The sequence below is a fragment of the Gossypium hirsutum genome, chromosome D12 (genome assembly GCF_007990345.1).
Source record: "Gossypium hirsutum isolate 1008001.06 chromosome D12, Gossypium_hirsutum_v2.1, whole genome shotgun sequence".
Taxonomy (NCBI): Eukaryota; Viridiplantae; Streptophyta; class Magnoliopsida; order Malvales; family Malvaceae; genus Gossypium; species Gossypium hirsutum.
Window position 1 is genome coordinate 21,114,983 of NC_053448.1, and position 27,620 is coordinate 21,142,602.

A 27,620-nucleotide genomic window follows, 5' to 3' on the forward strand; every position below is an offset into this window, starting at 1 on the left:
ACATCAAACATTCAAAACTTTCATTCATATCAAATTTACCATAATTGGACTATCACTTAACTATTTAAGCTGTCAAACTTTAATCTAACACATACAAATATAAACTAGGCTAACATACCAACATAACCTCAACCACAACCATATACACATTTAAGCATCATTTCACTAGCAACTAAGATAACCACACCTTATAAACAATATCAACCAAAGACTTCTTAGGTACATGCTATTACAAAATGAAATATCACCACACTTGAGTTCGGGATTTGTGATTTGATGCTGAGTTAGCAATAATTCGAATAGTACCTAGCCTGCGCACGGAAAACAAAACCATACGCTGAGTAAAACTCAGTGGTATTTCTATAATCCGAATAACATAAACTTGATATAAGTATTTAAAATGCAAACTGCAACAAGTAAGCTATGTTCATGTGTTTCAATTTAATAGTATAATTTTTGCTCATTCCTTATTCACATCTAGTAAGATTTTCACATGTTCAAATATATAAGTATATATCATTGGCATTTCATTTAACATTTGAATACATCATCTCATGCAATGGCATGATTCATATCTTTGATCAATACTTGAACTCATTCAAGTTTCACATCTCAATTCATCATTTCATATTTCATTTCTCATCTCAAAATTATTTCTCATATTTGTCATTCAATATTTTCTCATCTCATAATTATTTCTCGTAATTGTCATTTCAATATTTTCTCATCTCATATTCATTTCTCATCTTTGTCATTTCAATATCAATCACATAAATTATTATTTTACTTTCCCCTATTAACACGACACGAACTCGGACAGATACACGGATCCAACCAACACATCAGTTTGACACCCAGTGCCTCATCGGATAAATTCGAAGTAATAACTGCGCCTAGTGCTATATAAATTGACACCCAGTGTCCCATCAGTTAAACCAAGGCAAATTGGCACCCAATGCCTCATCGACTCGAGTTCGAAGTAATCCCTAAACTCTTCCTATCCTATGGCATGCCATCTATATTCGATTCAGCCCGATACAGTTAATAGGGATTCATTTCACTTTTCAATACAACCAATGTCTCAATTTCATAAATGTATATCATCACATATAAACATATATTCAATTTGATAATAATCACATTTTTCTCAATACACATATATTCATAATCAATATATTTCATAATATACAAAATCAATCCATTTCATTTCAATTATGAATTTAATTCAATCCCAAAGTACCAAAGTACTCACCTCAAATGCTTACCATATGCAAACAATTATATATGCAATAATCTACTATTTAATTCAGATTATAGAAACACAAACCGTGATTTCTGAGCTATTCGACGTCGATTTTATTCTTCCCCTTTTTACTCAAGGATTCCGGTACGACGTTAGGAATTTGAGTTTGAACTTCAAACCCTCTTAGGTTGTGCGCTTCTTCTCCTTTTCTTTCTTTCTTTCTTTTTCTTTTCTTTTCTTTTCTTTGTTTAATTTGCATGCATCCACTATCATTCTTTTTTTTCTTTTATTATAAATATTATTATTAACTTTATATTATAACATATAACATATATACATGCATGTTACTTAGCCCATGGCCGGCCACCTATACAAAAACAATAATTAAGTGACACAATTGCTACTTTAGCCCCTTTATTTTATTTCAATTTATAATTCAAATTTTAACCCTTACGCGATTTAGTCCCTGTACCTTAATTACTCCTAATTTCACAAAATTCACTATTCCAAAAATTAATTAGTTACTAAGCTAGCCTCGTAAATATTTGATAAAAATATTTACGGGTTCGGTTTACAAAAATAGAGTCTCAAAAATATATTTTTGGACACCCCTAAATATCGGGTCGTTATAGTTATTCTGCCTAAAAACAGTAAGAATATATTTTCTAAGTATAAATTATATTTTCCGAAATAACAATTCTACCAATTTTTATTAAAGAAAGAATTTCGATTTCCTGCTAAAAGTAAAGTAAATAATTTATGGTTCTGTGTTTGATTCGAATTTATTCGAGCTCACACTCGAAGCAGTTCGCGGTACGAGAATATAGGAGAAGGTCGTGGAGTTGAAAGTCGAAAACGATAAGGATCCATCTAGTCGAAAACATAGGTACGATTTCGGAAAGAGTTTATTTCTATAAATATTACAAATTGGTTAGGTTTTCAAATTTTTAATTTTCCACTATGCAAGAAAACCATTTTTGAACAAATTTTTTTCCAACAAATTTCGATGATGAAATTTCTTAAAGGCGCGAATTGAAACAACCCAATTTCCAGTGGTGTCAAAAAATACGGTTTCAGAATCTCATTTCTATAAATCAAGTTCATAGCCCTAAACCCTAAATAGAAATGTTTACAAAGTTAGTAAAAATATATATTGAAATTTGATTAAGTACTTTAGCCAAAAAAGTAGTTAATTAAGACTCAGAAACTAAATTGTAAAAGTCTAATCGCTATAGATTTTTTATTAGAAAAAGGCTTAGGAACTTAGATAACAATTATTCAAATGACTGAAATGGTTAATAAACCAATTTTAAATAGGTGTTAGTGGATGGTAATGATGGATGTCATTAAGCTTAAGAAATTAATAATCAAGTAAATAGAACATAATTAAATTTGTTAATTAAGATTAATTATAGTTTAAATAACATTTAAAGTGGAAAGAAAGAGGAACTATCATAATGTTCTTCCACGAGCTGTCGAAGGAAAACAAAAACAAAGAAGAAAACTTTAGGTTTTTCAAACATTCTGCCATCAATTTCAAGTAACTCCTTAAGCCATTTTTCTTTTATTTTTGTAGATTTATGATCATGAGAGCTTGATTTAGCTAGCCCATGTACCAATTTGATAAACTATTAAAATTTTAGAAAGTTTCCATTATTGATTAATTGATGAAATAGGCTTGAAATGGATAGAATTTAAGCTTAGATTATAAAAAGGACCAGATTGTAAAGTTAGTTTAGCTTGTTTGTTAACATTGTCACATTAGGACCAAATCGAATAAATGTAAAACATGTCATGAAATTATGTTAAAAATAGAAAATATAAGGTCCATAATGGGAATATGAGAAATCATATTTTAATTCGAAGCTAGGAATCGAGAGTTATGTTTGTCCTGAGTTTAGAAAATAAATTGAATAAAATGCAAAATATGTTAGACTTTATGTTTGGATGTGAATTGGATGAGAATTGATATTGTTTATCTATTTTATGATTTTACGTAGCTAAAGACGATGTTGAACTGTCGAAAGGGAAAGGAAAAGAGAGAGTCATCGATGAGTGACACGAGATTTCGATTTGTACTTTTATGATTCGAGATAGATATAATTGCTTGCATAGACATGTTAATTGCATGATTGCACATTGAGGTGAGTATATAATTGTTATATGATTTGATTTGCTAAGATTGTTTTTGAATATTGTAAAAATAGACTGAAGTGAACAAAATGAAATGTACATATGATTTTTGTGGAAAATGATGTGTAATATGATAATGAATTGAAAAATGTTATATGGTATGAGTTATTTGTGTGTCAGTGATAAATTGGGATGAAATTGTGGAATTGAATGTAAAGATATATATATGAATTGGATTGAATTAAAATAAATTTAAATGAAATGAGATAAGTGATCGTTATGTGATAGTATAGTGTACAGAGTGTGATAGGTAAATGTAAATGATTACAGAGTATGAATCTGTGAATGTGAATGATTTAGGATGTAAAAATGCAAAGTAACCGATTACAAGGATGGAAATGAGAATATGTATAATTGATGCCCATGTGACCTTCGTAAAAGGTTAGGATACGATTGACATGCCAATAAGGTCATATGTGCACTTGTACGGTGATTATTACTGGTTATAACGAGATCCAACATTTTTGTAGATCATCGGGCCTTTTATGGTGTAGGTTTAGCTCAGACAAGTTACTTGATGTAATTTTAGCTTGGGCGAGAACTCTAGTGTAATTTGCTTGTGTATTTGAGTCTATTTTACTAGGGTTCCATTGAGTGAAACGTTATAATTGGAATGTGGAACTTTAAAATGGAATGAAATGGATTTGATAAAATAATGTGATATAACATTGAAGTGAATTAAGTGGAACTGGTGTAATCTTATAAAATGATAATGGAGTATGAAACTGAAATGAAATACGTGAATTTAGTATGAGTTTATGATTGATAATAGAATTTGAAATTGAAATGAATTATGTGAAATTGATATGAATTTATGGATTGATAATAGAATTTGATATAGGAATGAATTATGTGAAATTGGTATATGCTAATAGATGAGTGTATGAATTGAATAATTTGGATACGAAATGAATGGGAAATAGTATGGTAAGTTATGTGCAAAATTTAGTGAACTGGTATGCAAGTTGCTATATATGTATTTGTGTCATATGTGAAGGGAAACTATAAGTATAAATGGTATATGTGAATGAGTTAAACATTAGATTTGAATTTGATTGTGTGCATTTGCTATTGAATCATGAAAGTACCACTGAGCATTCTCATTCAGCATATGGTTTTTTTTATTCCGTGCGCATGTACAAGTATATCTCAAGGTTACGAGAAGTGATTCCAATATCCAACCAGCAACCCTAGACTCAACAATGCTTGTATAGTCCCATTTTTTTAAACATGTCATATACCTAGGTTGAGTCAATTTTTGGCATGGCCATGTTTAATTTTGAAGCTAGAATTGAAATTTTGGTTATGGCAAATGGAATAGTTGAATAGTTGAAATTGGCATAGTTTGAAATGCATGAGATGATACAACACTTGTGGTTTATATGTATATGTAAGTATGTCAAAAGGGTTAAATGGTTAACATCATGAAATTTACTTGTGTGTTTGAATAAAATGGTGTAATTGATGTAGTGTATATGTATAAGACGTATTTAACACTTAGGAATGAATATTGGATTCTGGCGTTTTGTTTGATTGAATGAATGGAAGAGTTACCGTGTATACTTAGTTAAATTGATTAGGTGCCAAATTGGACTTTTTGGAAACAGATAGTCACGTCACAATGTCGACCCCCTTTAACGTCATGACGAGACCTAATCAGTGAGTTGCATCACGACAAGGTACCCCCGAAGTCGCAACGTCAACCCGGTATATTGTAAACTTTACAATTTGGTCCTAATTCGACCTCTAGTTAGCAAAAGAGCTTTTGTAAGCTCGTATAAGACCCGAAAATGAGTATGTATTGTATTATGATAATGTATTACACTACTTGCATGTTTAAATGATTGTATTATGTATTTAATTGATCATAGTTGTTTTGGCAACGGATGTGACATCCCATAACTCAAACCCTGCGATCGGGTCGAGTATGGAGTGTTACAACATGAATATTTTACTATCAAAAACCATTATTTAATAATTCCTACACAAGTGGTAGCATAATCCATATCTTTTTTCTTGTTACCTACTCTTAATGACTACTAATTTAATAAAAAAAATAACAGCCAACATTTCACAGCAGTTGTCCAAGAAAGAAGAAGTCAAAATTACATACTGTTAATTAAGGTAGTGCACCAAATACCATTATCAAACAAATTATCACATTCTTATCATATAATATTGCTATACAAGCAACATACACTTTAATGTATTCAATAAAACACTGAACACATGAAATCATGAACTTCTCACCATAATCCAACCAAAAAAATATAAATCCTAATATCGAAAATAATTAGTAACTACTAAACCCAACATAAAATTTACAAAATCTAAGCAATAAGTTGTAATAAAACTTTGAAATTAAAAAAAATGTATTTCACAAATGGTTGCCCCTCCAAATAAAGTAATATTTTTACAAGAAAATTTCTCTCTGTTTTCCTAAATCAAGAAACTTAGGGTTTTTTTTCCTTTCGAATAAATTATTTCAAAAATCAGTTCCTTTTTGATCAAATATTACCCTCGTTTAGACTATTTAGGGGTTTAATTTTTTTGGATTTTGTTGTTTTCTCTTTAACCCTTTGTTGTTTCCATCTAACATCCTCTAATCATGCCATTTTAGCTTTTTCAAAAATTAAAATCCTTTAAATACATGGGAAAAATGATTAGTTACCATGGCCAACCATATTTCCGTTAAGGAAAACTAAACAGTTATCATTTTAAGCAATTTAACTAATAACAGTGACTAAATTGATAATCTTTTTTAAAGTGACTGAAATAGGAACGACCATATTTTAAGGTGACTAAAGGATTATTTTGCCCAAAAAGGAATGCCCACTAACTCTACCAAATAGAATAAATAGTAAGATAGCAATGAAGCTATAAGCATCTTCTAATAACTTCCATATCAAAAGCAATACATTTAGTTTCCCACAAGAAAACTACATTGAGACCTTTTTTTCTAAACAAAGTTAAAAATATAGTGAATTGTCTATGGGTTTCTAAGCTCATAGCAATTCTAGGCCATGAGCGAAAATAATCCTAAAGAGGTTAAAAATCATTGTCTACCTCCGTAGTATCAACATTATACAAATCAAACGATGGTACAAACTGTACACACAAATTCTAAGTCAAAATAAGACTTGGAAATTTGAAGCAAATAAAAGAACTTTATTTCTAAACTTCAAGATACACTTTTTCGATAAATCATTTGATTCTTTTTTTTAATAAAGCTTTGATCTAAGGGTCGAGTGGGCTTGATCTTGAACAGATGCAATCCACTTCAAGGGTGTTTGAACTTGATCTTGAAAATGGGTTCGGAGAGATGATTACTTGAAAATTTGATTTAATTTGGATTTAAAGGTACCCGGGAATTGATCTTGAATCAATTTAGATGCTTCAAGGTCATTGAACTTGATCTTGAAGATGAGTGATGAAAATTTGATCCAATGATCTCTTAGACTTGAGCTTAGGTTAATGTGGCCCGCTTCAAGGGTTACCAAGACTAGATCTTAAAAAATAAATTTTATCTCCTTTGTATTGAGGCAACTAAATTGAGGAAAACTTTTATCCAAGGGTCTTCAAGACTTGATTTTGTATGGATGATTCCGCTTCAAAAGCCTTCTAGACTTGATCTTGAAGAACCGATTTAACCTCTTTTCTATCGGCTAAACAAGATTAGAGAGCAACTTTGTTTAGATTTGGTAGAATGTTCTTAAGAATTTCTTTGAGTTATTTAGAGATTTCTTAAGATTTTGGAGAAATATTATAATCTTCAAAATCTTCTCTTTAGACCACTTGTGAAATTTTGGACTTCTGAACTTTTGAAGTTGTATTAAAAGATTTGGAGGTGATACCTTTTTATAGCTTCAATCTCTAAATAAAAGAAATTCGAGTAAAATATAACATTTTCATTTGAATGGTCTACAATGATTTAAACTATTTTGAATATTTTATTAAATGGATGTGCATCAAGATCTAGATAAGTTTTGATATACTTTATTCTTATAGCCATTAAAAGTAGATCTCTACTTCATTTATGCCTATAAATAGAGACTTTGGAAAAGCTTAGTAATTATTCTCATTAATCAATAAAATACGCTTTCTTTTTCTCTCATATTTTCTTTGTTCTTTACTTTCTATTTTTTATTTTATAACATGTTATCAGCATGATTCTCTTTTATTTTATAATACGGTCACTCCAAATCTGTTGCTCAAGTTGTTGTCTATTGCTTTCTACAGCTATTGCAATTTCAGTATTCAATTGAGGCATGCGCACTATGGGTAATCATTATCCAAAGAAATTTATATAATCCTTACGTGGGTGATGACAATGATGTTAAAGATCTTCAGGTATATTTTACTATGATTTATTTATTATATCATGTTTATTATAATTGGAGACTAATCATGACAACATGAATAGATAGATTGGAATTTGAAATCGACATGTGTTTGCGATGGTGATTATGAAATAAAGAATCAATGGCGATGTTTAAAAGTCTCTCCTACTAGATTTGTTGCATTCTCCGAAGTGAATGCAAACATAAAGAAAATAAAGGATATAATCATGGATCACTAAAAGTGGGAACATAGTAATAAATAAGAGAATAATGATAGTTCTCAAGATAACTCTTTAAAGGGTAAAAATAACTTATGTTATCAATGTGATATGAAATATTGTTGACCACATATGTGGTGTATGCCCAAATATTTGTTTCTATTAATATTCTTTGAGGAAGGATATGAGAATGTAGTAATGAATTCTATCATTACAGATAGAAAATACTTATCTTATTTGGTACTAAAACAAACAAATATTTTCCGATCTTTAATAGTACAAAATTAGTTGAAAGTTCTGGAAGAGCTATTATATTATTACCTAAAGGTACAAAATTTGTCTTTGATGATGCTTTATTTTCCACCAAGTCTCAAAGAAATTTATTGAGTTTTAAAGATATTTGTATTAATGGATATCATATTGAGACTATGAATGAGAAAAATAATGAATATATATATATATTACAAATGTTGAATGTGGAAAGAAATATATTTTGGAAAAACTACCTGCTTTTTTCATCAGGTTTATATTATACACATATTTGTGCAATTGAGGTACATGTTACTACAAACCAGAAGTTTGTATAACCACATACTTTTACTATTTGGCATGACCGGTTAGGCCATCTTAGATCTAATATAATGCGAAAATTAATTGAGAATTCATATGGACATTCATTAAAGAACTAGAAGATTCTTTAATTTAAAGAATTCTCATTTATTGCTTGTTCTCAATGAAAATTTATTATTAGAAACTCACTAGTTAAAGTTGAGATTTAATGTCTTGCATTTCTTATATGAATATGGGCTCATTCAGCCATCATGTGGATGATTTTGATATTATATGATTTTGGTAGATGCATCTACAAGATAATCACATATGTGTTATCAATTTACAACCTGTCGTTTGTAAAATTGCTTGTTTAAATAATTAAATTTAGATTATGCAATTAAGACAATTTATCTTGCTAAAGCTGATGAGTTTATATCTCAGTCTTTTATTGATTGAGTTTAAAAAACTTTCGTAAAATCTTGTTATTTATTCGTATAATGGTTTAGAGAAACTATTGATTGAACTCATCTTATTAATGTCTAAACCATTACTTATGATAACTAAACTTCCTAGTTCAACATGAAATTATGTTGATTTACGTGTTATACGCATTGGGCCAATAACTTATAAATACTCTCCACTATAATTGGTTTTTAGTTAAGAGCTAAATATTTCTCATCTTTGAATTTTTGTGTACGCGTATACGTTCTGATTGCTCCACCACAACACACAAAGATGAGTAAATCCTCAAAGAAAGTTGAGAATATATATTAATTACGAGTCTCCTTATATTATCATATGTTTTAAATGTATTAGAGATTCAGTTATGACATGATTTGTGATTACTATTTTGGTTTGATAGTTTTCCTGACATTAAGGGAAGAGAAATAATAACTTGTAATGAGTTAAGGGGAGAGTAATTTGAACCAGAAGTTCAACAAGGATAACTCATTACAAGTTTCAAATATGAAAATTCTCATAAAAGAAAATAATAAATCTAGCTTAATGACATAGTAAAAATAAGATATCTCGATATGTTATGTCAATTCGAGAAAATGTGGAACTAATAATAAAATTGGTCAACAATGGTTTTCAAGCAATATTATTGTTGAAATAATGAAATAAAAGGAGGATCTTGAATAAATCTATTGAGAAATTTTTCAAAATAGAAAGACGCAACTCAAGTATAATTAAATTCGTTGAGTTTTTGGACTAGTAGTCCAAATATCTAAAGGTATAAAACCAATGAGTGTGCAAATGAAGTAGGTTTGCAAAACCGGAATAAAAATATGAAGTTTTTTTGTCTTGGCACTGATTATGAAAAGATATAATATTTGTTTGTGGTGGATACAATAACCTTTAGATGTGTTATCAAACTGACGGTTCATAAAAGATTTAACTTACGTCTAATGGTTCTTGTTACAACCTTTTATGAACCATTATATACTAAAGTTTATATTAAAACCTTTGAATGATTTAAAATGCTAGAAGCATATTGAAATTCTCAGAAAATTGTTCATTAATATGAATTGAAATAATTTGAATATATGTGGTAAATTTGACTAAGTGAATAGTAGTTAAAGGATGATTATAAAATGATCCAAAATGCCTACTTATATTTTTATAGAAGAATCATGATTAAACTTTGCTATGATTATTGTTGAAACTCCTGGAGAGATCAAAACATATTTGATCCGAACCCGTGCTCGGAGTTGATTACGAGCTGTTAAAATTCCCGATCGTAAATTGAGAAGTGTCGTAATTGAAGGCTTTAATCTGAATATGTTCAAGATGTTCGGTTGGCAAAGAAGATGTGGATGGATAATTTGGTTAAGTTGTGATTCGAAAAGGTAAGGTTGAAGGACGAACCAATTTTATAGGTGAAAATTGACCCGGTTCCTATGTCAACACTTAGTAATGCAACGAATGAAGAAAAACAAACCAATACCCTCAATCTAACGAGATAGGAACCTATGGTATATGGGTGAACGCCACACTTGCTGGAAGTCATAAGTTCAGAAAGAATCGGTTTGACGCCACTAGAAGGAGCTAGATAAGTCAATCGAGTCTCAAACAAACAAAAGGAGTTGAATAACTCACAATTTGCTTAAGTTTCATATATGTGCAAAAAATTCTAAAGACAAGATTTGAATTATCTATTTATAGGCTGTTACAAAGCTAGCCGAATGGACAAGTTCATGTCAGCTAAGTTAAGCTAGCAACCAATTAATTGAGCTTTAATTTTGTGAGTGTTTATACTCCTTGAAGACGCCACCAACCATGGCCATTTCCATCCCAAATAGTCAGCTGAAATGATTCAATGATTTACTTTAATAGTCAGCTGCCTATTGCTATCCATGAACAGACTTGGTATTTTGTCATTTGATGTTCCCGAACAGCCAATGTGAATAGACATAATGGTTGAGCTGTGGGAGCATTGTATTCAATCAGCCAAGTGATTAATGCTTGAATTAATCCTTCCTTGAAGCTACTGAATTCATGCACAGCAATGGTGGCAACCGAATAGTCAGCAATGTGAACACTTGGAAAGGAACAGACTTAACTGTGAACACCGGTTGTTGAAGAATTGGTTGTGCAGCAAAGGGCTGAGTTCAATGTTCATCCATGCTCTTACCGAACAGGCACCTAGGAGAGTGCATGGATCAGCTTCAGGTGCATGAATATTCAGATGCAATGTCTCCCAATGAAGTAACTCCAATGAACCTGAACATGCATGAATGTTCAGTCGAATTTAAGACAACATGAATGTTCAGCCGAACCTTGAGATAACATGTAGAAAACATAATAAACACTTGGTTAAACACACAATTAAAGATGTAATAGACTAATACACATTTAATACATCTGACTTCTTAACATGAATTAGTTCTGTCCGATAATGAACATGATTAATAGGTCAGAAATAAACATGCATGAATGGCGTCCCAATTAAAAATAATAATAATGCTATATGAAATTGGACAGAATTAATAAGTTTAAAACATATTTAAAATTTTCAGATTAGGACTTATTTAAAGCTCAGATTATTGATGTTAAAAACCATGAAATAATTATGAAACTTAAATTTAACTGACTAATTAACTAGCTAGAACCGAATTAACTCTTTTATTCCAGCAAATAAAATTTGAGCTAAAATGAACTAAAATTGAGCTAAAATTGAGCTTGGAGAAGGTTGCATGGCAGGCTCGAATTTTAATTCCATGAGTGATCGATAATTTCAACAACCAACTTAACAATCTGAGAAATTAAAACTTAATTTTTCTCTTGAGCCTCTCGTGCTTGGGCCAATTTCGATGTCGTCGAATTGTGTCGTAACATGATGCGGCTGAGATCACATCATACCCTCCCTCTTGAAAACAATTTGTCCTCGAATCAGGCCATTTGCTTGCGAAAAATCTTTCACGTTCACGAACCCTTATGTTTATGATCTTGACAAAGTCACTTCTAGAATTTTGAAAATCGCAAATGGTTCGAAAAGAAAGAAAGCTATTTGCATACCCTCCTCCCTCTTTAGAAGGGTACCATTTTAAATTGTCACCTACACAAGAATGAAGCAAATTAGTGACATTATAAATTATAGGCACAAAATAACTTTTCGATATCTTATTCAAAAATGGAATGCATAAACCAATGTCAATGTAGGAGTTATTAGTTGGTCTTACCTTTTCAGAATGAATCAAAAGCTTCAGCGATGATAAAAACCCATAATCACAAAGCATTTGGGAGTAGGGGTGTTCAGTCGGTTAACCGACCCGAAATTCTTGAAACCGAATTAACCGACCTCCCAAATTTTTTAACCGTTAACCGAACCGAACTTTTTAAAAAAATTAACCGAACCGAAATTTTTTTCGGTTAATAAGGTCGATTAACCGAATTAACCGAAAAATATGTGTTGATCATTTTTGGTTAAAAATTACCCGACTTACCCGACTTACCCGAATTACCTGACTTACCCGAATTACTCGACTTACTCGAATTACCCGAATTACCCGAATTACCCGAAAATTACCCAAATTACCCGAATTACCCGAAAATTACCCAAATTACCCGAATTACCCGAATTAAATCACTACATAATTAAAAACATTACATAAATATTTGAATCACTACATAATTAAAAATATTACATAAGTCTTTGAATCACTACATAATTAAAGATATTACATAAGTCTTGAATTAACACATAATTGAAATGTATGTTTTTAACATTCTCCATTTATATCCATTTCATCTTTCCAAAATATATCCATTTCATCTCTCCAAAATATCTCCATTTGCATTAAACCTAAAAAAAACATGAGCAAAAATTTAGCATATAATAGAAATATACGCATTTAAAAAAACTCAAATAATATAAACAAACGAATAGATTATAAATTAACAAGAATAAGATAGTAGTAAGCATACCCTTCAACTCACGAAAGCTCATGAATCTAAGGTAGGCTCTAATGCATTCCAAGAAATGTCTAAACATTGAATCAATTAAATAAGTAAGAGTGATATGGTAAAAAAATTGAAACTATTAAATAAAATAATAAACATACCATTTTCAATATTGTCAAGCTCTTGGATTTGTTCTTCAATCTTTTTATGTCTTCTTGTGATGATGATCTTCGAATCCAATCTTGAGTACACACAAGAGCTTGTACAATTTTAGGAGTTAAAGAACTCCTATATTGATCAAGCACACGTCCTCCGATACTAAATGCAGACTCTGAAGCAACCGTAGAAACCGGTATAGCTAACACATCTCTGGCAATTTTTGAAAGAGTGGGAAATCTAGGGCTGTTCACTTTCCACCACAATAAAATATCAAAATCTTCAACAAATTCTTCATTAGCCTCAGCTAGATATTTATCCAACTCAGATGTTTTATCCTCACCACAAATTTCCAACTCACGCTTTTTATACAAAGCTTGCATTCGCCTTTTCATTTTTTGTTGTTGTTCACCAATAGAAACATGTGTTGACACACTCGATTGGCTACAAGTACCATGAAGTGGAGGCTTATACTCATCAAACAATTCATACAAAGATTCCTTCAACTTTTGCATCATTTCACAAGCTTTTTCAGAACTAGACATTTCACTAAGTGCAAATTCAAGATACTTTAGTTTTTGTCTAGGATCTAAAACACAAGCAACAAACATAATCAAATTCATCTTATCAATATCACCTCAATACTTATCATACTTCTCTTTCATCTTGATGGCCATAACATTGAAATCAATATTACTATTTAACTGAGCATCTCGTAAAAGAATATCAATTTCAGAAAGCTCATCAAAAAAATTATTGGACGTGACATATGAAGTGCCAGATATACGCAAAGTGACTTCATAAAAGTGTTCCAAGAAATCCCTCAAGTTTGTAACATTATCCCAATCATCCACACTAGGCCAACCCTCTCCCCTTTCAAGTTCAGCCCTAAAATTTGTATCTTGCTCCTCAAATCTCTCAAAGTTCTGAGCAGTGTCTAACATTAAGTAGGTCGAGTTCCACCTAGTACAAACATTAAGACACAACATCTTCTTGCACTCTATCTTTTCCACCACAACACACTCCTTAAATTTTTGTAATCTAGCTGGAGATTGTCTCACATATCTAACAACCCCCTAACACGTTCAACAGATTTATTCATTTCCTTTAAGCCTTCAACAACAATCAAATTCACAATGTGTGCCATGCATCTCATATGAAGATATTTACCATTTTGAACTAAACTCCCTCGAGGGTTAAATTTCTTTCTCAAATGACCAATAGCAACATCATTTGAACTTGCATTATCAACAGTAACAGTAAACAACTTATCAATTCCCCAATTCAACAAGCATTTCTCAATCATCATCCCAATGGACTCACCCTTATGACTAGAAATTGGACAAAAGTTTAAAATCTTTTTATTCAATTTCCAATCGTTATCAATAAAGTGAGCAGTGATACACAAATAATTAACTCTTTCCAAAGATGTCCATGTGTCAGTAGTTAAGCAAACTCTAGAACAAGAACTTCTCAAAAGTTGTTTTATCTTGACCCTTTCATCTAGATACAATTGATAAACATCCCTAGTCATAGTAGTTCGTGAAGGAATATGAAACCTAGGACATGCCACAAACATAAATTTCTTAAAACCTTCACTTTCAACAAACTTGAAAGGTAATTCATCAATCAGAATCATTTGTGCTAATCCTTTCCTACATGCTTCTTGATCAAATCTCCAAATTGAAAGATTCCCTTCCCCCCCTTCAACTCCCTTTCTAGGTACTCCCTTTCTAGGTAAAACTAGTTGTCCTTGACTAGTGTCAACAACATTACTAGGATTTTTCTTACATGAACCAATATGATATTTCAATGACCCCATACCATTTTTTTCATATCACAACAAAATTCCTTTTCACAATAATTACATTTAGCCTTACTTGCACCCTCACTATTAATAAATTTAGTGAAGTGAGACCAAACTTCTGACCTTTGAGGAGGGGCTTTTCTTTTCCCGGTAGTCCCCTTTGTTTGGATTGAAGCTCCAACTCCCAAATTTTTAGAATCTATCGAAGTAGGAGGTGTAACACTACCCCCAATAGATGTTGGTTCGGTTGACATTCTGCAAGAAAAAAAGTATATAATAAATTAAAATAATACGACAAACTTGGGGTCAAGGATAATATTATTTACAAAATCCAGAAACTTAATTAAATTGATGCAATATGGAACTTAATCAACTTAATCAATTAAATTAGTTGATCATTATGGAACACATGCACTGCACCCTTCGGTATTCAACTTAATCAATTAAATTAGTTGATAAAGCCCAAGCAAAGTCAGACTAATTAAATAAATATGCTTTTGCATCATTGGGTGGAGAAAATTGTAGTTAGCAATAAAATTATTGTTGTTTTGCCGTAAAGAAAAATGATCATCAATGTGAACGGTTCATGTAAGATTCAATTTGATAATTGAACAGAAATTGAATTAAGGTATGAAAAATAATCTTATATGAAAAATAATCTTATACGACTGAATTAAGGTATTTAGTTTGAACGGTTCAATTTGATAATCTTATATGATATCTCAATTTATGTTCAATTTATGTAATGACAGTGAACCCGATATTCATTTGATAATTAAGATGTTTATTATTCTAAATAATAACATATACAACTGAATCATAAATAATAACAATTTTTAATTTTAAATATTTTAAGATTCAAATGTTCGCATTTAATTATTTAATTATTTAATTAACAATATAGGATTTTGTTATTTAATTAATGCAATATAAAATTATCATTAATTACAAATAAAAAAAGTAATTAAACAACGACAAAGGTTAACTATAAAGATGAAAGAAAAAATTAAGACAATAGTATACAATGAAAAAATTAAGACAATAATATACAACGACATAGTTTTTCAACTAATAAATATTTAACAATGAAAAACATTAACTTAAAATAATAGTTAATAAATAAAGTAAGGCAACATTTTATTTTGTCAGTGAGAGATAGTTATAAGATAGTTATCAACAAGCTTTTGGAGTTCAAGCCTTCAAGGAAATCAACAGAGAAAATCAACATTTTTTTTGAAAATAATAATGAAAGAAAAGCACAAAAAGTAAGAAGACATTATTACTAACATAAAAGTAAGCAAAACCCAGAAATAAAAAGAAAAACCCATAAAAGTAAGCTGAAAGCACAAATGTCAAGCAGTAAGGAGAAATGGACAGCAACATGGTGTAAAATTAGAAGACAACAAACCTGGGTCTGGGTGTTGGTGTGGTGGAAGAGAAATGGATAGCAAAAAAGTGTGAAAATGGTGGGTTTTCTCGATTCAACTGAGATTGAGAATATTAGGGATTTAGGGGTGTTAGTGAAATTGTGAAAGTCGGCTGGTCACTGCTGTGGTAGTGTGCTGAGTGCTGAAAAAAAGTTTGGTTCTTAAAGGAGAGAAAATAAATTGGGCCAAATTTAATTTGACCTGGTTGAGGCCCATGGTAATAAGGGTCCAAATTTTTTTTAAAGCTTACCCTGCAATATTCGGTTAACCGAATTTTTTTCGGTTAACTGACCGGTTTCGAACCGAATTAACCGTTACCCAAAAAATAAAAAAAAATTACCCGACCCCCGACCGAAAAAATTCGGTTAACTGACCGCTTAACCGAATTCGGTCGGTTAACCGAATTTTTTTGGTTTTAACCGAATTATGCACACCCCTATTTGAGAGTGATAATCTTGGAAAACAAAATTCCATAACTCAAACAAACAAGGATTAGGCATACTCATGCTCAAACAACTATACGTTTCACATTTCATCCGAATAGGTATGCACATACATGAGGATTTCGCACAACGATTTAAAGAATTCACATAACCATCACAATCGAACAAATTAAGCTTTTGATGTGAAAATTCTTTATCACACACAATCAAGTTTTGCCGATTTAATCTAACATCATCAACAACAATCAAAGAATGACAATTAATCGAATTAATTTATGGACATCTTTCGAAAATGAAGTCATTGGTACTTTTCTCAACAATATTAGATTGTCGTGATTCAATTGCTAAAGTTTCCTTACCTTGCTTACCTTTAATCACTTTGTGGATTAATTTCATTTCTGATCTTACCTTTCTCGATCAATCAGAATTGTCTCTCATTAGGAACTTATCAAATGAATCTTTAGTGACCCGAAAATAAGAAAATTCACACAGCAAACTCGCACGTGGGTTAATTAGGGCCTTCCTCATCTTTTCTTGATCACCTTTGTATTTTTCACTCGTTTCTTTTTCAATCTTATTTTCAAACTCGCTTTCTTTTTCCACAGTCTCTTTTATTTTTGACAACTCACTCTCACTCTTTATTTCACTTTCTTTTTCAAGAACAATACTCATTTCATTGACACTTTCTTTTACTTTTTCGATCTCAATAAAACATTCATCTTTGACATTTTCTTTTCTTTCGCTCTCCTTTTTCTCTTTTTCATTCTCAAACTCTTTTTAAAGGTTCTTTTCTTGCTCGCACTCTTTTTCTTTCTCTTTTCGTTCAAGCTCTCTTTTTCTTTCAATTTCTTTTAATTTTCGCTCATTTTATCTCATTAAGAACTCTTGCCTCTCTTTTCTTTCAAGCTCATTTTGTCTCAATCTTTCATTACAAGACAGGCGTGGAGTAAAATTGGGAAGAGTTACATTTGAGACACAATCAACCCTTCGTAAATGAACCTCCGTGGATGAGTACTTTGGTGCTTACGAAGAATTACTTATGCCTTCTCGTTTGTCACCTCGAAAGGCTTCAAACTCATGGTTTGCGTTATTTTGACTCGAATTCTTGATGAATAGGAATCTCGATATGGGTCTCTTCTCAAGACGTCATTGGACATTTGACTCTTCAACAATCTCGCTTCCATCTATTGATCTTAAAGAGTTCGTTCCCTTTTCCTTGGCCCTCGATTCCTTTGGTTTCGATGTCTCTTGCTTCGATTGAATACTTGATCACTATCAATATCACTAGGATTATAAAGGTTGTCTTATTGGAATCGCGGTCGTCCACATTCTCGCCTCAGATTTTGTGGAGTTAATTCGCGTTGGACTCATTCTTCCAACTGCTCCAAATGTTCTTGTACGAGCTCTAGTCGTCGTTGGAGCATCCGGTCCATCTCACGGATTAAGGCTTGATACGTAAGATCAAGTACACCACCACTAGTGGGAACATTTCGTACAGGGCGTGCACCACCTCCTTCGGTCACGTTTCTTTCTGGACTACGGGACATCGTATTTACCTCACAGAAAAACCTCACAAGTTCACTTAAAAAGGAAAATAAAAATTAACACTCACCACTCGTGTTTGCACTCAATTATAGGCTTTTTGTCACTCTAATGCACTCACACTCACTCTTGCCTTTTACCACTCGAATTCGCCTCCCAAGGTTTGTAAGAAACTACCTTTGTCTTAACAGCACAATCTTGGTGGAGTTAGCTTCAAAATTTTATGTGAAGATGGGAGAAATATTTGGAATATGATTGGCTTGAAAGAAATAAACTAGAAGTGGTTCTAAACAGGTTTTAGGTAATAGAATTTATTTTCGGGACAAACTACGCTTTCCGAGCAAACTTTCTTTCTTCTCTTTTTTTTCTTTTTTTACACTAATCATGTATCTTCTTGTTGTATTTTCAGAATTGTAATTGCAATTTTTTTTAATTCAAATTTTTTTCTCGTTCCCTGGAGCTTCAAAAACGAAATTACTTACTCAATTTGGCTAGCTCTGATACCAAATGATACGAACCCGTGCTCGAAGTTGATTACGAGTTGCTAAGATTCTCGATCGTAAATTGAGAAGTGTCGTAATTGAAGGCTTTAATCTGAATATGTTCAAGATGTTCAGTTGGCAAAGAAGATGTGGATGGATAATTTGGTTAAGTTGTGATTCGAAAATGTAAGGTTGAAGGACGGACCAATTTTATAGGTGAAAATTGACCCGGTTCCTATGTCAACACTTAGTAATGCAACGGATGAAGAAAAACAAACCAAGACCCTCTATCTAACGAGATAGGAACCTGTGGGATATGGGTGAACTCCATACTTGCTGGAAGTCATAAGTTCAGAAAGAATCGGTTTGACGCCACTAGAAGGTGCCAGATAAGTCAATCGAGTCTCAAACAAACAAAAGGAGTTGAATAACTCACAATTTGCTTAAGTTTCATATATGTGCAAAAAAATTTGAAGACAAGATTTGAATTATCTATTTATAGGCTGTCACAAAGCTAGCCGAATGGACAAGTTCATGTCAGCTAAGTTGAGCTAGCAACCAATTAATTGAGCTTTAATTTTGTGAGTGTTTATACTCCTTGAAGACGCCACCAGCCATGGCCATTTCCATCCCAAATAGTCAGCTGAAATGATTCAATGATTTACTTTAATAGTCAGCTGCCTATTGCTATCCATGAACAGACTTGGTATTTTGTCATTTGATGTTCCCGAACAGCCAATGTGAATAGACATAATGGTTGAGCTGTGGGAGCATTGTATTCAATCAGCCAAGTGATTAATGCTTGAATTAATCCTTCCTTGAAGCTACTGAATTCATGCACAGCAATGGTGGCAACCGAATAGTCAGCAATGTGAACACTTGGAAAGGAACAGACTTAACTGTGAACACCGGTTGTTGAAGAATTGGTTGTGCAGCAAAGGGCTGAGTTCAATGTTCATCCATGCTCTTACCGAATAGGCACCTAGGAGAGTGCATGGATCAGCTTCAGGTGCATGAATATTCAGATGCAATGTCTCCCAATGAAGTAACTCCAATGAACCTGAACATGCATGAATGTTCAGTCGAATTTAAGACAACATGAATGTTCAGCCGAACCTTGAGATAACATGTAGAAAACATAATAAACACTTGGTTAAACACACAATTAAAGATGTAATAGACTAATACACATTTAATAAATCTGACTTCTTAACATGAATTAGTTCTGTCCGATAATGAACATGATTAATAGGTCAGAAATAAACATGTATGAATGGCGTCCCAATTAAAAATAATAATAATGCTATATGAAATTGGACAGAATTAATAAGTTTAAAACATATTTAAAATTTTCATATTAGGACCTATTTAAAGCTCAGATTTTTATGTTAAAACCCATGAAATAATTATGAAACTTAAATTTAACTGACTATTTAACTAGCTAGAACCGAATTAACTCTTTTATTCTAGCAAATAAACTTTGACCTAAAACAAACTAAAATTGAGCTAGAATTGAACTTGGAGAAGGTTGCATGGCACGCTCGAATTGTACTTCCATGAGTGATCGATAATTCCAGCAACCAACTTAACAATATGAGAAATTAAAACTTCATTTTGCACTTGGGCCCCTTGTGCTTGGGCCAATTCTGATGTCGTCGAATTTTGTCGTGACATGATGCGGCCGAGATCGCATCAATATTTCCCCCAAATTTTCCCTCACTCATGAATTTCAAAAGAATGGTGATATAAATGCTTAGCAAATACATTCAAATAGTCATTTGAAAAACTAGTATTCAAGATTGAATACGTAGAATATGAGAAAGTATGTGATGTTTTCATGAGGGGGAGTGAATACACGCTGTACTCTTTTTCCCTTAACCGATGTTTTCCCTTAACCGATGTTTTGTCTCATTGGGTTTTCCTGGTAAGGTTTTTAATGAGGCAACATATTATGCATATTATTGATATGTGTACTATTTTTCCTTCAGTAGACATTTTTTTCGCACAAGGTTTTTATCTTAATAAGGTTTTAACAAGACACATTATCTACAAATGGACATCCAAGGGGGAGTGTTATGAATATTTTATTAAGTGAATGTCCATCAAAGTCTAGATAAGTTTTGATATACTTTAAATTCTAATAGTCATTAGAAGTAGATCTCTACGGCTTTGGAGAAGTTTTGTAATTATTCTCATTTATCAATAAAATACGCTCTCTCTTTTGCTCTCCTACTTTCTTTGTTTTTTACTTTCTGTCTTTTTATTTTATAACATAAGCAATTTAGTTATTATTTATATCATATTATTTATTAATATAAAATATATTAAATAGAATTTACTCATAAAATAAACATAACATATAATATAATAGAAAAAATATAAGATATAAAAAATATATTTAATAATAGATAAATAATAAATAAATATAATTATTTTATAATTATATTATAATGATTTTCATTATTATATTATAATATTATAATATTAATAATATATTATTTTATGATTCAATTAAAATTAAATTTTTATTGTGATAAAAATATAATCAAATAGAATTAAATAATTAAAATAATTTTTTAAATTTTAACAATCCAACCAATCATTGTGTTTATATTTGTTTTTCCTCTTACTTTTCTTCTCAAATCGAGAAAATCTCTTAATTTGGAGTTCATTTGTCAATGTGTCATTTGAGCCGTGCCCCAAAAATTTTAATTTTTTTAGCTAGACCTATTTTTATTTAAGCCGACCCGGTCTGAAAGTCTAAATTTATTATTGATATAATATTAAAAATATATTTATATATATTTATAATTAAATTTAAATAAAATCATTAGCTCTTAAATGCAATGCAATGCCAGTAAAAGCAAATATTAATAATGAAGAACTTAATAGTAGAAAGTTAATACAAGCATGAAGCAATCAAGCAAGCAATGATCAGTTTACTTAAATTAATATCTAGTATTTGCTACTATTGACTGATCTCATTAAACCATTGTTCATACGACGCAAGATGGATTTCCTTTGCTTCTTCGGTTTGCCGCCGAAGAGGAATGCGCTCAACGAAACTCTTGACCGCCTTTTGGAGCATTACAGCTGGCGTCTTTGGCGGTTCTTAGTGATGCGATCCGGCTCAGTTGATTGAGTTGATTCACTTGATTGCCCGATCGTCGAGGAGGAATAGTTGGAGTTGTCAAAATTGGGTGATTTAGGCTAAGGTTTTGCGGAAGCTTTGAAAGGGGTTTAGATTGGTTTGGTGTTGGTAGGTTCAGTTTAGAATAGAAACAAGGTAGGATAGAAAAGGTAATTGATAGAGATGGAAAATAGAACTTAAACGTCAAGAAAGTTTCAATACTATAATGAGTATCGCCCCAAATCTTATATGGTTTAAGGTGAAAAGATGGAAACAGGAATATGGACCTCGACCCGTTACTTAACAAAGTAAGAACCGAAGGTATATTGAAATGGATGAACGCTACACCAGGATTGGTGATAAGTTCGGAAAGAGTTCGGTTGACGCCACTAGCACGCTAGATAAGCCAAACCGAGACTCACATGAAATATGAGAGGGAGAAACCTCACAAGAACAATAGTTCATTCAAAAATTTGACAAAAAGTCCTTTACAAAATGAAATAGAAAACTATTTATAGGCTCTCTAATGCCTATTGAAATTTGGCTACTAATGTGTTCACACAACAATTAAAAGGGTTCACATTAAAACATTAAAGATGGTTCATGAATTCGGCAGATTCATGCATTAGCCGAATGGACACTCTCTTCCCCATTGGTATGTGCACGCATACTTTGCCATGAAGAATCCTTAAGTCCATGAATGTCTAGCCTTTAATTGCCCTTTAATCCCCCCTTGGACGTTCTTGAAGGTGAAAGTGTCATGCATATGCTTTAATTGAATCATAATGGCGTCTTAAGCACCTAGATCGGCAACTGGCATTTAACTGATTTAGCCCCTTCTTTTGATGCATGTATGTGCTGGTACATGGGCTGAATTAATGAACTTATTAGTCATGAACTTGGTGCATGTATCTTGGAGATTAAAGGCATGACATCAAATCTCGTACATTTCCCTTTGGAATGCATAAATGGATAGATTCGTTCCTCTTGATTAATTCATGTATCAGCAGAATTGAACAGCCACAATCTTCTCCTTTAAGGAATGTACATGAAATGAATTTGAGCTTCCATGTGATCGGTCACAATGCACCATCATTCAAGCATCTTCATTGCTGTCCATTGCATGTGCCTGCAGCAAATACATTCAATAAATTAGATGCATTTTAGAAACATTAATTTGGCAGCAAATAACACTAAATTCCTGCATCAAAACAAAGCAGCAATTAATCATGTATCAAACAAATTAAACTTGGCAGCAAATGAATGTATCAACCTGTACATAAAATTCGGTGAACTCAATAATTATTTGTAAAAACTTTAGAACATATGTAAGACACCAAATTAATTAAGTAATGAATTTAGACATAATTAAAACACTTAATGATTATTTGACCAGAATTTAAATTCAATTATTTAACTCAACTAATTTAACAAATGACAAATTAAATATATTCCAGCAAAATAAATGCAAGCTAAAAATGAATTTAAAATGAGCTGATTTGAGCTCAACCAGCTGGAATTGAGCTAATTCAACTCACAAATGATTGCGAGCAACATTTAAAGAGCTGGTCCAAGGAGGTGCTCGGGGCAGGGTCATATCACTTAGACCTCGAAATTCCCCATTTTTCACTCAATCTTGCATGGTTCCTCTCAAATTCAAGCTGCAATTTTGTTACATTGTTCAGACCAGCTTGCACTTCGATTGCAACTCGAATGTTCTCTTGTTTCATGTTCAATATCTCGCCTTGGAATTTGGCTGCTTGGTCGCTTGAGAACTTGAACTCATCATCTTCAGCACTTGCTTTCAAAGCCCTTGTTATTTCTTCTTGGATCTCACACAATGACGAGAACCGCTCCTTCAGTTCTTCTTTTAGCATTACACCCTTTTCCATCCACACACTCAACTCCTTCTGCACCTCTCTGAGATGTTTGTACAGTGCCACGCGTCCAATTGCAGCGCATATTTCACACTGTTTTCATTGTTATCTCTGCTTTTCTTTCTTCTTTCCTCGATTTCTGATACCTCCGCCTATAAATCTTTCACTCGTTCTTCAAACTTGTTCACCTCTTAGAATGTAGTGCTGAATCTGTACCAGAAATCCAAGTTCTCTTCTAGTAGTTCATCGATGTCCGCCCGGAACTTATCTTCGATTTCTAAAGTAGTTCCCGAGTTGGCAATTTGCATCACCGCATCGATCACATCGAAGCCTTCGTTTACTTGGCTCTCTCTGTGCAGGCTGAGTTTCGATAACCACTATTTTCTCATAAATCACTAAACTTGCTTCACCAAGCTTAGTTTCTCTTGTAAGGATCGGATTAATTCATCTTTCATGGCATTACTCTCTTTAAGTTCCTTCAGCTGCGACATTATCTCAAACATCCCATTTTGGTTATTTGCCTCAGCTTCCTTCAGCTTCTTCTCTGTATCCTCATTCTGGTTTCGAAGCTTCAGATTGTATTCCATCAATATATCCTTCTCTTTGTCATCAATACCTTTCGACAACAACTGCTTCGAGTTTGGCTCATCCCCTTCTGTTCCAACTTTGGCAATGGTGTTCACTGTCAGTGAAGAAGCTCGCGCTGTTGAGTCTTCACATTTCTTCGAAGCCATTGAAGTTTCATGGCTAATAACCCCTCCATTTGTACAAGTTGCATCAGATTCATGCTCTTTTGCGGCTTCGGTGTCCTTCCCTTGTAATGAAGTAAACACCATGACAGTCCCTGTTGTTGTTGTTTCAAGCTCAATGCCTGTTTTGGTCTCCTTCTCATTTGATGATTTGACTTCCATGGATGAGCTCTTCTCTACTTCATCGACCTTGTCATCTGGCAATGGCATCATACTATCAACTTTTTCGGAAATATGATCAATACTACAATTTGCTTCGGTGAAATATATTTGGAGATTGTTGTTTTGATCTTCAACAGTCTGGCTCAAATCCTGAATCTCATTCAACTTCTCCTCCATTTCCCTTATCTTCTTCTTCAATTTCACATCATTTTTCCCATCAATCGATGTGGCTTTTTCATCTTCCAACACCTCAATTTGAGCCTATAGCTCATCGATCTCGATTCGTAGTCTTTGGACAAGAATCGACTGAGATGTGACCGTGCTTTTTAAGTTGATCATGTTGTTCAGGAGTTCATCGATCTTCTCAGCCATCTCCGTCACACTCAAAGTTCCACTAAAGAAAACCTCAAACTGTTTCGTGATATTCTCCTTTAAATATTCTATTTCCTCTCTCTTTTGGTTATCATCATTGTCGCTAGCACCCTTTTCTTGATTGACTTCATTCAAAAGCTGGAACTTTTTCTTGAGGGCGTTCAACTTCTCCCTCGAAACCTTGACCCTTTTATGCTCTATTTGAGCTTCCATTACAGACCCCTCCTATTTCTCTTCGAGCTGAGCCAATGTATCTCTACAAGATTTCAAAGCGGTCACTTCCATCAGGATTCGAGCCTCATCATCTGCAATCGCTTTACCTTCGCCAAACTCATCTTCCAAGCCACAAAGTTGCTTATGAATCTCTTGAATCTCATTGTCTAATTCCCAATACTTGGCCATCCCACTCTTGTAGGTGTTGCGAGTGAACTCTTTCTCGGTCTGCAATGCCAGGATCCGTTTCTGAAGCCTATGAATCGCATCAAGTCCTTGGGGTATACTCAAACCGGATTTCAGAATCACACTAATACTCCCTTTTGGTGATATTATCTTATGTTGCTTTTTCTTGAAGCCTGATGTGACTGAGCCCTTAGCATATTTTAAATAGAGGGTTTGGGACATTTGGGACAGAGGGGATATTGCCTGTGGCGTTGTGGGGAACGTAGGGGAGATAGGAATGGCCTTTAGAGTTGTCAGGAAGATATGGATGGGCTTTCGAGTTCTCAGGAACATAGGGGGACATAGGAATATCCCTTCGAGTTCTCCAATGGCTTTTTCGAGAACTTGGGAGACCCGAATTCGTCTTCGTCCTCTATCGCGAAATGAAGCTACTCTGGGAAAACGAAAGCAATGGTGCTGTTAGCATTTTGTAGCTCAGTTGATAACTGATCATATCTTTCAGCTAAGGCTCGATAAGCTCTATAGGATTCTTCCACAAAATGGATCAATTCGGGCCTCCTTTTGTAGTAAATTTCGGCTCCCCTTACGAACGAGTCTCCTTCTTCCAGCAGCTTAAGAACAGCCTTTACCTGTTGCTCCATTTCTGCATTTTCCCCACAGTTCAGACATCAAATATTCAAAACCTAGAAATTATTACAAGAAAAAAACAAAAACATCAAGCAAAAGAAATACCTTGAAGGTTTTGATCCATCCATTTAGACTGCTTTGTTTTGATATGACTAGCCCACCACCATGAATATGCATTGTTAGCTGCTCTCTGTAACATCTTTTCAATCCTTACTATTTTCCTTTGATTTTTTATTCTTTTTGTTATTGTTTTTGGTTATGTAAATGTGAATGTTGTGATGATGGAGAGGAGGAGAGCAAACTAAATAGGTCATGAATGTTGCATTGTTCCAGGTGTTCAGGGCACCCTTCTTTTTTGCTTTAACCGACTTTTTTCTATTTTTTTAAAATTTATTATAATAATAATAGTAATAATAAAGTTGTCAAAAAGTGTGGGAAAATACTAATTTTATTATTAGAAATCAAAGTTGTTTAAGCTAAAGTAGTATAATAATCTGTCAGCCAGTTGAAGACTAAACAACTTTTAGAAAGCTTTCAAATAAATAAAGAATGCTTTTAATAGAATGTTAGGCTATTAAATTTAGGAGCCCCCTGATCAATCTGGTTGGCAATGACAGGTAATTTCAGTTATATTTTTGGAGGGTAATTTACGTAATTGTGCGCAGCACTATTTTAATCATTATTGTTGATTAACACGTCCCCTGACATCGCGCTGACGTGGAAGCGATTTCGGGGAAAATGGCCCATTCCGGTAAATAATAAAATACCGTGCCTATTTCGGTAAATTTTAAAAAAATAGGGTTTTTATGTGTAATTTACCCCCTTTTTTTGGTATTTTGCCCCTAATAATACATATTAATGTAATATTGAAGAGTTAATTGATTAAAAAAATAAATGCAACAAGTACAAAAAAGATTCAAAATTATTACCAACAAGATTTGAACCAAGGTACTAAGGGAAAAGAGCAAGCATCTTAACCAACTAAACTAAAGTAATTAACTGACATATTATAAAAATATTGTTATTATCTTAATTATATTACTTACGTTCTAATGATTTATCGGACCTATTCCATACACGTGTCAAATTAGAAAAAATAATACAACAATTCTTTAAAAAAAATCCGGTGTTTACTTCAAATAAATAAGGAAAATAATGATTTGAATGTTTTAAAATTCAATTTTAAACCGAAAAAATAAAAATTTAGAGGCAAAAAAGGATCTTTTTCGACGAAAACTATGGCAAACCGCCTTCGGCTGTTTATCAGCGTGTAGATCTCAAAAAGTTATTCGAAATAAAAAAAAAGTCGTCTCAATTGGACAATCGCGCCAAAAGTTATGGCCTTTTAAAGTTTTCCAAGCTAAAAAACATAAACTGTTCATGAATTATTGCTTCCACGTCAGCAAATCGCACTTACATGGGCGCGATTTGTGTCCACGTAAGCAAATCGCGCTGACATGGACGCGATTTCGGGGAAAATGGCTCATTCCGGTAAAT

General features: G+C 32.7%; 1 protein-coding gene across 2 annotated transcripts; it reads right to left on the bottom strand.

Annotated features, from left to right (window-relative positions):
* Window positions 1-21,671: 21,671 nt before the first annotated feature.
* LOC121224491 (protein NETWORKED 2B) lies at window positions 21,672-26,485 on the bottom strand. Of its 2 annotated transcripts, XR_005922065.1 has the most exons (3): window positions 26,229-26,485; window positions 23,476-26,139; window positions 21,672-23,066 (listed from the first exon to the last, which is right to left on the bottom strand). XR_005922065.1 is itself a non-coding variant. In XM_041107902.1 (2 exons), the coding sequence occupies exon 2, from the start codon at window positions 24,900-24,902 to the stop codon at window positions 24,210-24,212; it is 693 nt and encodes a 230-aa protein (XP_040963836.1). In that variant the 5' UTR covers window positions 24,903-26,139; window positions 26,229-26,485; the 3' UTR covers window positions 23,098-24,209. The 2 variants fall into 2 exon arrangements, 1 of the variants encoding a protein (XP_040963836.1); XM_041107902.1 differs by lacking the exon at window positions 21,672-23,066 and having other exon boundaries at window positions 23,098-26,139.
* Between the last annotated feature and the right edge of the window lie 1,135 nt (window positions 26,486-27,620).